The following is a 13784-nucleotide window of genomic DNA, read 5'->3' on the forward strand; positions in this document are numbered from 1 at the left end:
AGCTTGTGAAATGATTGATGGATTGCTATAATAATAGGCGATAGCGCACAATGGCTTGAAACTTTGAGCTATAAATCATTAACAATCATTATTTATAATTGTTATAACTCATAATTTTCTCTACTATATATATATTTTTTTTATACACTTTTTCTTTCCTTTTCGTTTAAGCAATTTGTTGAAACGAACAATTAACTTAATACGAGAGATTGATGCAAGTGTGTAATGATATAAAAAAATATGTTATGTGAAAAATTTTAAATGATGATAGTGTGAGAACGTTGACACACAGAGTAGTGTCAAATGATTAAGAGAAACAATATAAGAGAACATATATAAAATATGCGGAAACGGTGTTTACGAAGTGATTTGAATGCGTGTAATGTCGTGAATGCAGCACAGTGTTATTATTGTCTCTGTTGTTAACACTTGGAGAAACCAAATATGCATTTTAGCTTTAAATGGATATTAACATAGGGATTAATTTATATGGAAATTTGTTGTCATTATTTTAAATTCTTTTGTTTGAAGACGAGTAAAAAAAAAAATTTCAATTCCAATTGAATTATCGTTTAACTACCATTGATTATTTACTACTAATTTGTTAAAATTACAATATTAATTACTAGATAATTATTGAAATCAAAAATTGAATGGTAAATATAAGAATTAAGAACATTTTAATCAGAATTTAGATTCGACTAAATTTTTTCCATTATTTCATTATTAGATTATCGAATTAGATTTATAATAAGTATATATTTTCAGTTCAGGTTAGGTTTAGTTTAGCTTAGGATCAGCTGTAGATCTAGCAAAAGTGAAACTAACATCAAACTTTCCACGTCTAATCGAATAGAAGAGAAAAATGCATACCATAGCTGCCCACGCAACTTTATAATCCCATAATATCTTTGATCATTCCTGTGATCAATAACAAATAACACCTGGTTTTACAATTGATAGTTGAAGAAATTAATTGATTGTCAATTTCATAGATCCATCTTTATTATTAACATAGTATGCCTACACCATTTTTGTTAAGCCATTCTATATTTATATTCAAGTTTCAATCCTAGTGTATTATTAATAAAATTTCCCTAGAGAAATTTTTTAAGTTAAATCCTAGTTGCAATATACTTTATTCCATCATTAATATAACCTTAACGTATATGTCAATTAACTAACTATTTGATAAAATATAAATAATAACCTTTAACTAACCTTTAACTAACCTTTATAAAACCTATATTCACATTAATTTCTATTCTAACATCTACACTGAAAACTATTGATTTTCGAAACTTCAAAAGTTGAATTTTCAATCAATGCATCACTCTACCATTAATCATAGCACTTGCACAACCCGCTCTATTTCTATATTCAAATTAATCCTAACTAATTTCAATCAATACTCACGCTCAAATAACACTAATACAACTTTTCTAAATAAATTTCATCTTACAATATAAACCACTCTACTATCATTATTATAACACACCAGGTTTATACTAAACTTAATTCCAATTCTAACCATATTCAAACTAATTTTAATAAAAATCCACACATTAAAAATCACTGATAAAATTTTTTTAAAACTTTTCACCCCATTCAAAATATACACCACCACTAATATCTTCACCCTACCATTCAATTACAATTCCACGAAATAAAAATAAAACTTTTTAGCTAAATTTCATCTCTGTCATCGAGTCATCATCATCGTCATCATCATGGCCGTTGCAAGGTCCATGACCAACGAAAGAATCTGGATGCACCGTTCCGGTTTACTCAGTTTACGCTTTCACTCTCGAGGATTCATGCGAAGACGAGCGTGTCGAGGATACCAGCTGTAAGACCAGCTCTAAACATCGGCCAGGCCGCTACTTTCTCCGCTCGATTACCGATCCACGGGCCCGCGTTATGCAATCTCTGACATAACCTTCGCCACGCCATCGAGAGTCGTTACGCCATGCTACCATTACGTTCAACCAACGCCATAACTATAACGTTGCGTTGGATTTTCCTTTCGTACTTTAATAAACGACGAATCTCCAAATTTGAGGATGTTTCGAATCTTTGCTCTCGATGAATTGTCTTGATGATCCTACGATTTTCAAGTTCCACAGATCGATAAATAATGGAGCTCGAAATTTGAGGAATTTGAATGTTTGCTCTGGATGAATTTCGTTTTGATTAAGAGAGAATTGTGTTAAGAAGGATGCGTTTTTTCGTTGAGGATGAGAAATAATTTCTTGTCGGAGGAAGGAGGATGATGATAAATTTTTTTTTTTAAAGAAAGAAATGAAGAGACGTCATTAGAAAACGAGAAGTTTGGATGAAATTGTGGATGAAGATTTTTTTTTATTAAGTTTTGAGCTTGAATAGGAAGTCGATTTGAGATTAATCTTCGGAGGAAGAAGACTTTTAGAATCTACAAATCGAGATATTAATATAATTAATACTTTTAAACGTTTTAATTACTTGAAAAACATTTTACACGGTAATTTTTTTCACGTTAATTTACAAATAAAAGACACGTTCTTAATATTAATCTCACAATCTGCCTTGCAAATTTAACGAGCAGGAATTTATTATAATTACAACGAGTTTGAGAATTCGACCTTCGAAACAATGATGATATCAGAAAATTTATGAACATTCCTACGATAAATTATCTGCAGCAATCTGCTTCCATTCATACGAAGAAATAGAAAATAGATATAACAAGAAAATGAAGATATAACGAAAAACTCAATTTTTATACATTTTCATTCTTTTCAAAAATTTTCTAGAATTTAACGACCAACTATTGTTTCAGTTTGAAAATTTTACAAGCGAAAGAATCTCTAATTTTTAGAAGCAAAGGAAAAAACATTTGAATCAAAATCTCGAAAATCTCAATTTTTACAATTTTCAAAAAAAAAGAAAACGATTAATATTATCCTTACCTTCACGCTGAAGAAGTGGACATTTTCACAATTTGAAAAGTTCCAAACTGAATTTTTTCTACAATTCTTTTCGAAAGGAACGATCGAATAATCGATGAGATTAATTTTTGAAAATAAATTTGAAAATAATATTGAAAAGGAAAAGAAGGGAAAAAGAAAATGGAACACTTGGTCAAAGTTATGCTCCAAATTGTCAGCCGATTTGTCACCACGAGGAAAAACTGGTGCAATGCAACACGCTTCCGCGATACAATCGTTTCCCACTGTTCCTCTCCGCGTGTAAAGAGAAAGGCCTGATACGCTCAATGATCGTAAAAGGAAAATACGAGGAATAATTACTCGCTCGTAATACTATTTCGTTTCATTCTGTTCCCGGTTCTACGTAGAATACGTGTCCGTATTCTTGAGTACGAAAAACAAAAATTATATTTATTGTAATGAAACAACGATCTCTGGGCAATCAATGTGAAATTTCTTCTGAATCGTTTGAAATAACTCGTCTGATAAAGTTGATTGTTTGTCTGAACAGTTGAGTGTTAAATCAATCGTCAGATCCCCTCGGTTTATCGAACTGTGGAAAGTTGTTGCATAACTGGAATTCTATAATATATGTATTAACTTGGAGGAGCATTATTCTTTATTTATTTATTTTTTTTATTATTAATTTATCAAAATAATAATTATTTTTCCACTGTCGCCATTGTGGAAAGTTGTATCGACTTTCAAATATTTTTCTGTCTTTTATTATATTACATTAATTATCCACATTTGACAGTTATTACAGTTATCAATTGTCGTTTCAAACCATGGAAAGTGATTGCATAACGTTTATCAACTTTTTAACATTTTTATTCCTGTTTCTTTTTTCCTTATTTTTTTTTTATAATTACACGGTTGATGCACGCCAATTGAATGATAGATTATTTCGCACGATAATTCGACAGCAAGAAAGATACACAGATTCGGATCACATAATAATCTAAAAATATGAAAATGGCACTTGGATTGGCTTACGAGTTTCGAAGTCGGGCTCGTTCAATGCGGCGTTTCTGCTTTGTTCCTTATCACAGGACACCAGTTCGCCGGAGAACAATCCAAAAATCACCGCACAGATCATTATCCTTCGTTGGGGAAACATGTTGGAGAATTTCGACCTCGATCGAGGTCCACCAATGGGGATAAAAAATGATCTTGAAGAATCGAACGTGAATTATGTGAATTTTTTTACATAAGAATTTAACGTGAACGAACTTTCAATTTTAAATTTAAAAAAAAAAGAATTCTATTTAAAATATCCAACGATGGTTTATTTATTTATTCTTTTTTTATTCTTCTTAAAATTCAAGTTGAATTTGCACTGTTTATTTATGAATGCACACTAATTCACTTAGTTATTTTTTTATATTCTCTTTTTTCTTCTTCTTCTTTAAGTCGAGGAGATTCTTTTAAATAAATTTCTTTCTCTTCTTTTCTCTCGGTTACTTTAAACACACGAGATTATAATCGAGATGAGGAATCAAGGTAGCTAGGTGGATCGATTCTTGTAAACTAAACACGCGTTCCTTTCGTATTCTGTCTTATATGCAAGCATTCCCCTACTCTGAGGACTGCTATTCGGCCGTCGCCGATTCTTCTTTCCATTTCTCATGAGTGGAATCGATGCGCATTTTTTTGCCATTAATTCCATTATTGAAAATTTGGGAAAAATTAATTTATCAGATTCTTATTTTATTTTTTATTTCTCTTTGTATATCTCGCGTAAATGAAAATATTTGTTCTTGCAATTAATTTAATTTAATATTTTTGAAATTTTTCTTCTTTATCTTTATCTTATCCATCCCTTTATTCGTAATTTAATTTGTAAAAATTTCTAACTAGATATCACCTGGATTAAAACATTGCAATGCTTTTAATAATTTTTAATAATTTTTCTTTATTACAGACAATTATAAATTCTTAAAATTTAAAAGATCAAAGGAAATATTCTCACCTTACGAATATCACTTCTTAATTTATTATTTAATTTATAAAAATTCTCTTAAAAAAAAAAAGAAGAGATAGAGATCGATTACTGTTCGATCCGATAAAATAGGGAAGTTGGTTTTCGTTTCGCAACGATTTTTTTTTCATTTCAGACCTACGCCAACCTATTTGAGGATCACAATGATCGTTCGATTTCGCAATCCACCTGTTCAGAGGCGACATTTAATTTCCAATGTTCACCATTGCGCAACGAACCATCGTGGTTGAACAGATGGAAAGATAATGGGGCCCAGTCAAGCCCAAGAAAAGTGTACGCGCTGTGTATATGCGCCAAATGAATAGCATTTGCGCAATCGAGCTTCTGCCCGATCATTGCGAGAGCTCTACATCCATCCTCTCTTACCAACCTCTATTACTAGCGTTTTAATAACATTAATTCGACCGACAATCATTGTGAAACCTCGTTTCACGCTCCTCGCCGCGCGATTTCATTTTCGTTCCACACCATTGTTTCCCGGATTTTCATGTGTGACGAAAGAACCCGGTTGAGTGGCAAGCGGAGAAATAAAATCGTGTTTGTTTAAGTCCAATTGTCTAAGTAAATCTTGCCCAATGTGTGTCTTGCTCTTTGAAAACTGGATAACTCTTTTGAAAAAATTCTAGATTAACGAATCTTTATTTTCTGAACTTTTTCATCAAGGATCCAAGGATTTTAAGATTTTTCTAAAATTCGACGAAGACGAAAAAAAAAAAAAAAGAAATCATAAAATAATTAAGAAAGATATCTGCAACAAATTGTTTATAACGAGAGGAAATAAATTGGAACGAAATTGAGGAAAGAAGTTTGTTTAATTATTATAATAAGAAGGATATTATGTAGAAAAAAATTATAATTATTTTTAAACTTCCGTCAGGAGTTATTAATAGTTAATAATAGTAAGTCACGATTGCTTGTCCAATGGTAGTGCATAGCTGGTCATGAATGTGTAATGCGGTATTGTCTTTTCGAATTGGTCCTTGATAAGGATCGTGCACTGCATACAAGACAAATTACTCGGAAATGAGCGATGAGGAAAGCTGTATTTTACAATTGGCCTCCCATTTCTATGACAAATATATATTTATTCGATGAAACGAAAATATAAAGATTTAAAAAATTAATGACGATGACGATGATTTAAAAATTAATATTTTATATTTATTTGATTCAATCTAATTTTATAATATATAAAAGTTATCAAATATCATCATTATCTTTTAATTATCATATCCAGTCGATACTTCTTTAAAATATGTATATTTTTTTTAAATATTTAGAATTATTAATAATAATTATTACAATAATTTAAATATTTATTATTAATATTGAATACCATCGTTTATGATCGTTGAATTAATGTTACACGTGTGTTGATGTTTCCACCCATTCCGGTTTTAATGATTCAGCCATTTGTTTGAACACCTTGAAACTTTCAAACATTTCACATCGTTTAAAGAAATTCCGAAAGAACTTGTCGCTGTTGCCCAATTTATAACTCATTAAAAAAAAAAAAAGGTGTGTCAACATCGATACTTGTTAAACCTTCTATTCTTACAATTTTTGTACGACTTCCTAATTCCGATTTTTTTACAAATTTATACTTGAAAATGAAAAAAAAAAAAAAAAGAAAAATAAGAAAGAACAGGTTTTCAACGAGGTGAAAAACAGAAAGAAGTGAAAAATATTAATTTCGTTCAAATGTGGACCAGTTTCTCTAGAAACAGGTTTGGCCATTCTTTATTTGAAAAGAAAAAAATAAATTCGTTTCTCAAAAGAAATTCGAAACTCTGTCGAAGATTTAATCACGGATCACGTTCTACTGTTGTGATGTTTGTGATTTCATACGACGCCTGCAATACCGTTCCACGTTTTACACGTTTGTCTCACGAGTTATCTTCGTCCATCCTTAAGGCGTTACATCATGTTCGAAGTGTAAAAGTATCTAGATATCTCATGGAACTTGTTCCATGCTCTGAAATACCGACACCGAGAAAAGAGTGTCTCTTACGCCCTCTACGATTTGTTGCGAATTTCCATCGCATATATATCGTATAACATAGCAAAGCAAAAAATATTTCTTTGCTTGTTGAGATCGAAATTTTTACAAAAAGAAAAAAAAAAAATATCTAAATTTTAATATTCACAATTTTCTCCTTCTCAAACAAATATAAGATACACAACACATTGTATAAAATATAAAATATATTGTATACAATTAATTAAGTATAAAATACAAAAATTTATAAAACAAATTTCTTACAAATATAAACATTAACAAAAAAAAAAAAAGAAAAAAGAAAAAATAAACTATTACATCACTTCTAAGGTGGCAACAACACATTTTCCGGAAACACGGAGAAAATCGTGTTCGTGAATTTCATGATAAGCATGGCTATAGTCTCCTCTAATTTCGGTCTAATCTCGGCGATAATCGTGTTCCAATTGTCGTTGAGGAAAAGATTCATAGCGCCAGACAACATTTCGTCACCGTCGAACAAATTGTCCAAGTGCACCGTGGCATGCCCGATCTCGAAATCTACGTAAATATCGTCGACAGCCTGATGAATCGAGCCTGTCCTCTCGTTCAGATACCGCTCCATCTGTATCGTGACAATTACGTCGATGTCGGTGAAGTTTCCGTGTCCCAACCCGTTCCCCGTGATCGATAGCATCATGATTCTACCATCCATCACGTAATTCGACACCATCTCCAATCGTGGGATGAAGAGTTTCAATCGTATCACGTTTTTATCCAAGTCGAGTCTGATGGAAAAATGATTCTCACGCTTTGTGTTTCATTGTCGTTGAAGATTTCGCGATTTAAAATATTTTATTTTAAACATAAAATATTTTATAAACTGTACTTATCGAATGCTCCAAAAAATCTTGGATGAAAATTTGTTTTTTTTTTTTTTTAATTGTGCCAGAAAAATTAAATTTTCTTTTAAAAAGAGAATGTGAATAATTCGACATATAGAGATATAAATGTAGAAAAATGTAGATAACATTTTTTTCTTTTTTTTTTTTAGAAAGCTGAAAAGAAATATTTGTATGCGAGAACCCACCTGATACTCTTAGGTACGAAATTAGTTCCTCCAAATATGGACACGTTGTTGTAGATCGCCCGGATGTAGATCGGACCGGAAGATTGATCGATCTCGATCTCGTCCAAGTGGAGTGGTTCACACTTTGGTATTCCAAGAGTCGGTATACCTTTCCTTAGATACGGTTTCAAGGAATTGACACTCTCCTTTATACAGTCGCTAAGATGCGGATCACTTTGATGGCATATCTTCAAGAACGAGGCTGAGGAAAGTATAAAATTACGATTAATTTTATCTTAGATGAAAAGATTTGTGTAAAAGATGTATATAAAAAATTAATAATCCTGTGAATTATTGGAGAAGCATAATTTGAATTGCATACGATTAGGTAAAAATCGATAAAAATTCGATTAATTTACGATTGTAAATAAAACGTAATTAAACGTAATTAAAAATAAATCCGAGCATTGTGTTTTTTCTATCATTAACCTTGTCCAGAAGACCTCGATTCTTTCCACATGATTTTCTCTACGATTCATCATCGATTAAAATGCAAGTGTTCCAGATTATATGGTATTAATACCTATATACTGGGTGTATCTTTTAAATACTATAATACGAATAAAATAATTAAAAATACGTCGGATATTAAAATAAAAATTTATATATTTTTTTTTTTATTACACGAACTACTTACGTATTTCTGGGATAGGCGATGGAATGGACAAGCAACTTGTCGCGAAAAATATTACGAAGGGGACGTGGAGGAGCATGGTTGTTGCCACGGCGAGGTTCGAGCGCGAAATAATTTCGCGTGGCGTCGAAAATTATGGAACGTGGCATCGATTAGCAATTTCGCTGACACCTCCGTTTCTATTGCATTCGCAGTTCCTTTTACGGATCACGCAATTCAAACGTTCCAATATTTGTCTCGTATCAATTTTTATTGCACCTTCGTGCCGATTGAATCCCCTTGCAAATTAAACGCTCGATCGCTCGAGGAAGCGACGAATTAACCGATGACTATTTTTAATGAATCGTTTCTTATATTATAATTAAAAAAAAAAAATCATTGTATATTGCCTCATAAAAATTAACCAAATCGTATCATGCAGCTTAACAACTTTCCATTAATCAAATTACTACTGAATTTCATTTATCATACATATTTTATTCATTGAACAAGTGAAACAAATTTTCATTAACTTTCCTATTCTCATAATCGTTTCACTGTTTAAAGATCCAAACCAAGTAAAAAAAATAGATCAAATCGCAACAAAACGTCGATAAGTCCTTCGATATCAAGCTCAACCTCCATCGAGCTTAAGTCTCGCCTTAACACCATCATCCCCGTACCAAGCCTATTAAGCACAAAAAAAAAAGTCACCATACCACGCACGTACATTTAAGAGAGCAAGGTGAATTGCGTAACATCGATCGAGCATAGCTTCGATAGCTATTTGCGGCCTCTTCTGACCCGCCATTACGCCTTCCACTTAAGGTCGGAAGGAAGGACCTTGCCCCCTATATACCTCTCCTCGCAACGGGAGTGAAACGCAAGATGGGGGAGTTACTGGAGGGAAAAGGAGAGGGAAGAAGAAACTAGAAGAAGGATCGCATTTACTTAAACGGGAACAAGAATGAGAAGATTGGTCCATGGCCCAGATCACCGGACGCCCTTCCACGACGCGATATAAAAAGGTGGCGCGGGTGCATCGTCGACTCGTTTTTGCACGGGGATACAACGAGGTGTGAGATGGTTGTGGAGGGTAAGAAGTAGTCGATCGGTGTCGTCGATTGATCGAAGAACTGGAGGAGGCACGAACCGTCGTCGGGCCGGGAGTAAGAGTGTTGATGTGCGCTACCCTGCTCTGCTTTCTTCTCGTCTTCGTCGTGATAGCTGTAATCGTCCTCTTGGTGATCAAGCCTGATTACATTTGGGAGATCAAGGCTGAGGAATAGAAGGTTCTTTGGAATTCGAAGTGGTTCTCCAAAGTGTTTCCTAAAAGAAGTGATTTAAGAAAAGAGGTTTTTGTTAAGAGTCTCTTTTAAACTTTGGAAATAATTAAGGGTATCGAAGTGTTGAGGAAATTCTGGGGGGAGAAAGGGGGAATAAAGATTTTTCTGAAAACAGCAAAAAAGATATAAATAGACGCAATGATGAAGATGATGAAGACGATATTCCTTGCTCTAGCTTTGCTGAGCTTGGCAAACTGTCAGGGAACTCTGTTAGAAATGTCTCAACAGTTGTGGGCCAAGCTTCTGTCAGGTGGATTCTCGAAAGCGGGAAAGCTGGATCCCCTGAAGGTTCCGACGATCAAAGTGGATCAATCCGAGGGTAACACCAGTTACAGAATTATTCTTCGCAACGTGGAGATAACTGGGCTGAACGGGTCCAGCCTGGACAGCATCCACATAGCTCGAGGCCGTTTGAAATCGAACCTAAGCGAACTGGAGGCCGGCTACGTGAGCTACAGCGATCTCAGAGACTTGGACTCGATCAGGTACAGGTTCCACACATTGATCAAGGAGCCGAAAGGGCAAAACGAGAGCTTCGAGGCGATAGTCTCTGCCGCGAATCGACAGGTAAATAAATTCGCAGCCGGTTCGACAAGGGAGGAGGAGAGACTGAGAATGTACGACCCCTTCTTGATGAAGATTCAAGCGGAGAAAATGAGGCCGCCAGCCACTGATCGCCCCGCCAACGAGCCACGCAAATTCCACCAACAGCCTAATAGCTTCGGTTCCTTCGACATGGAGGGCGCCAAAGTTCTCTCCAGGTCGGAGACCGCTCGTATCATCGAGAACTTGAGGTATCCTTCCGACGTGCAGATGATTTACGCGATGAGCGCGATGAACTCTGGATTGAACCCGAGAAACTACGATCGGAAGGAGAGCCAGGCAGCCAGATCCTACGTCGACGGGAGCAGAGAGGAACACGACAGACGAGAAAATGAGAGAAGGGAGAAGAACTTTGGCGGCAGAAGAGGAGAGGATCGTTATGGGGACGTTGAGACGATGGCGTCAGAGAATGTGGAGAGCGTGGCCGGGGGTCAGAGGTTCGTCCCTGGACAGATCGGCAGGGAAGAGGCGCGTCGTGATCGATCGAGGATCAAATCGGAGGATAAACCAGGGTACATTGATATCGTTTACGCGGATGGGGAGCGTAATGGCGGCGTGAAGCGCTTTGGAAACGGGAGAATAGAGTCTAAGGGGAATGCCAGAGTGTTTGGCGTGAACGGTGACGCAAAGGTACGAATTTTTTTATATAAAATGAAAAAAAAATGTAATGAATTCTTAGAATTGTTTTTAATAAATAATTCGAGTGTTTCTGAATGAACCTGAAAAGCTTCTATCTATTACAATTATATAAACGTCCACTGTTACTTAAGTGTCTCCTAAGAAATTCGTCTTATAACCTCGATTCACGTAAGGTGGTCGGCTTATGTAAACAGGATATCCTGGAGAGTAAACGAGTTATTAGTCGCAACTGTACCGAGGGGGAATCGTTGACGAAGAGGAACGACGCTGTTAAGGCGGCCATAGAGGCGAAGAGGTTGGATGGATTGTCGAGATACGCGAGAGATTATCAGGAGAGGCAAGGATACTTCGAGGAAGGTATGCAGTTGGTTTATCATTATGGCGGAATGGATGCCAAGAATCCTGAGGAGCAGAAAATTGGCCAAGGGAGAAGACAAAAACGTGCTCATGGAGGGAACGACACTGATGTGAGCAATCGTCCCTTCCCTTTTTTTAAATTATTCTCAATGATTTCCTTTTTCTTTTATTATTATTATTTTCCCCTTATTATTTAATCTCTGCAATTTTCTCCATTATTCATATTTTTTTTCATCGATTTTCAAGGACGATGTGATGCACGTTATAGTGAAAATCAGGGTCCCACTGCTTCGCGTGAAATCCGATTACCAATTGATGGGCAAGGTTGGGCAGGAATTGGTAAGAGGAAGAGGACAGTTCAATGGGAATTTCTGTAAGTATATTCATTCAGGTGTAAAAAGTATCGATTGATACTTTGCGATATTGGAAGAATATTCGAATATTCTCTTTTTTTTTATATTGAAATAATATATATCATTATTCGCAGCTGATGTGATCGGTGATTTCACTATCGAGTTGAAGAAAACCAAAGGGCAGGACGAGTTGATGGTTCGAGCAGCCAGGAGCAAATTAAATGCCACGAAGAAAAATGTTTCTCTTCAGGGGATGGACGAAGAGGGGCCAGTGAAGTCGATTCTCAGCAATGGTAAGCTTTGTAAATTGAATAAAATGATCAAGATCTTTAATAATTGCGATCAAAACACATTTTATATAATTCGACGTAGCAATGAATTTTCTTATCGAATTAAATAAAAAGAATCGAGTCAATGGGGAAACGTATAAAAAAGGTAATTGTCGATGTTCGATCAACGATAACAAAGCCAGTTCAACATTATGTAAAAACCTCTTTCATCTGTCGATGTTGTTGCGTCACGAAACCGGTATTCTTCCACAATAATGAGACGAAGGAAACGTCGAAGAAAAGTTTTAATTCTTAATTGAGGAAAGCGATGTCGATAAACCTAAAGTGTTACGAGTGATAAAGGAACTATAGTAATCTGAAAATTTCGATTTCATCTTTCTATTTATGCATAGTTTAAGAATTTAAGAATTTGAGAAAGTTAGATTTCTGAAAATTTTTATTCTAACGAACGATATTCTCGAATTATTCTGGTGAAACAAAAGTTATGAGAATGATATGATTAAATTCATCACACAATTTTATATCTAAATAAATTTAATTGATTTGAGAATTTGATGGAAATGTACAAGAGATAAATACGAGGTATTTAATAATTAATAATTCATTGTTATTAAGTGCAACGATTGATATGTAAGATGTGATTATGAGTATCGACGACCGGATGAATGCCTCGGGTTTAAAACGTGTTAAGCGTGCGTGCAATTACATAAAAGGTAAGACTCGAAAGAAAAAAACGCTTCCTGTTAAAAGTATGAGATGCGTGTAAACATAAGAACCTTATCACCTTCGTTTTCTTTTCGTTTCCTTGAAAATGTTGAGATTCTTCGAATTCTTCCCTCCCTCTTCCCCAAATTGTCAAACTTTTGGAATACCTCAACCTTTCGATATTCGAATTCTTAATTCTCAAAATTCTATGCCAAACTCTCGAATTTGAAGAGTAAAATTCGTCCAAAAATATCGTCTTTCGAAAACAATTACCCAACAAATATCAATTTCGAACCGAGTCGAGCTTAATTTCTTACGCACGTCTAAAGTATTCTTTCCATCGAACGTTTTAGAAAACAATAGAAGAAAGTAAAAGTAGCGGTAAGAGTGTATTGACATCGATCGAACGAGAAGTAAAAGTCCGCTTTCAGACGCTTTTAACGCATCCTATCAATAATGTCCAGCGTATTAACTCGTTTAATAATAGATTCACGATTGACTTTCGTCCACAGGCTTGATGGCTGCGGAGGCGGTGGCCGCCATGCTTGCGGATGACCTGGCCACCAAGGCCCTGAACGACAAAACGGCGGATGCGATGATTTACAAAATGTACAAAAACCTTCCGGTCAATTAAAACCGGTGTCGAGGACAGTTGGGCTTTAATCGTTTTGACAGATTTATATTGTGTAATACGTGGTGGTCGAAATAATTCTTTCGTTCGAAGAGGAAACGTGCCAAACGTGATGGAGTTTCGTTGAATATGAAAGAAGCGTTTAGGATTTTTTGGAATGATTTTTTTTTTT

General features: G+C 34.8%; 3 protein-coding genes and 1 long non-coding RNA gene across 4 annotated transcripts in view; 1 reads left to right on the plus strand and 3 right to left on the minus strand.

Moving 5' to 3' along the window:
* Positions 1-4355, minus strand: part of LOC102670685 — an 8020-nt gene extending 3665 nt beyond the window's left edge. Inside the window, exon 1 of the mRNA XM_006620932.2 lies at positions 3963-4355. Within this exon, the coding sequence (XP_006620995.1) occupies positions 3963-4086 (124 nt within the window). The 5' untranslated portion in view covers positions 4087-4355. The remainder of the gene's footprint in view (positions 1-3962) is intronic.
* Positions 1-13784, minus strand: part of LOC116186290 — a 23257-nt gene that overhangs the window by 3666 nt on the left and 5807 nt on the right. The window lies entirely within an intron of this gene.
* On the minus strand, positions 7156-8952 carry LOC102682002 (protein takeout-like). Its single transcript, XM_006620931.2, has 3 exons — positions 8713-8952; positions 8037-8277; positions 7156-7734 (listed from the first exon to the last, which is right to left on the minus strand). The coding sequence occupies exons 1-3, from the start codon at positions 8786-8788 to the stop codon at positions 7293-7295; spliced, it is 759 nt and encodes a 252-aa protein (XP_006620994.1). The 5' UTR covers positions 8789-8952; the 3' UTR covers positions 7156-7292.
* Positions 10143-13733, plus strand: LOC102674182. The gene is made up of 5 exons (XM_006620959.2): positions 10143-11267; positions 11471-11743; positions 11880-12006; positions 12121-12279; positions 13494-13733. The coding sequence occupies exons 1-5, from the start codon at positions 10173-10175 to the stop codon at positions 13613-13615; spliced, it is 1776 nt and encodes a 591-aa protein (XP_006621022.1). The 5' UTR covers positions 10143-10172; the 3' UTR covers positions 13616-13733.

Source organism: Apis dorsata, unplaced genomic scaffold (genome assembly GCF_000469605.1).
Source record: "Apis dorsata unplaced genomic scaffold, Apis dorsata 1.3 scaffold_570, whole genome shotgun sequence".
Taxonomy (NCBI): domain Eukaryota; kingdom Metazoa; phylum Arthropoda; class Insecta; order Hymenoptera; family Apidae; genus Apis; species Apis dorsata.

Coding starts and splice junctions, on each gene's coding strand:
- LOC102682002 (XM_006620931.2), bottom strand. CDS start 8,788: ATGCTCCTCCACGTCCCCTTCGTAATATTTTTCGCGACAAGTTGCTTG. Junction 8,278..8,712: donor ATCGCCTATCCCAGAAATAC/GTAAGTAGTTCG, acceptor TACTTTCCTCAG/CCTCGTTCTTGAAGATATGC. Junction 7,735..8,036: donor TTCGTACCTAAGAGTATCAG/GTGGGTTCTCGC, acceptor TTTTTCCATCAG/ACTCGACTTGGATAAAAACG.
- LOC102674182 (XM_006620959.2), top strand. CDS start 10,173: ATGATGAAGATGATGAAGACGATATTCCTTGCTCTAGCTTTGCTGAGC. Junction 12,007..12,120: donor ACAGTTCAATGGGAATTTCT/GTAAGTATATTC, acceptor CATTATTCGCAG/CTGATGTGATCGGTGATTTC. Junction 12,280..13,493: donor GAAGTCGATTCTCAGCAATG/GTAAGCTTTGTA, acceptor TTTCGTCCACAG/GCTTGATGGCTGCGGAGGCG.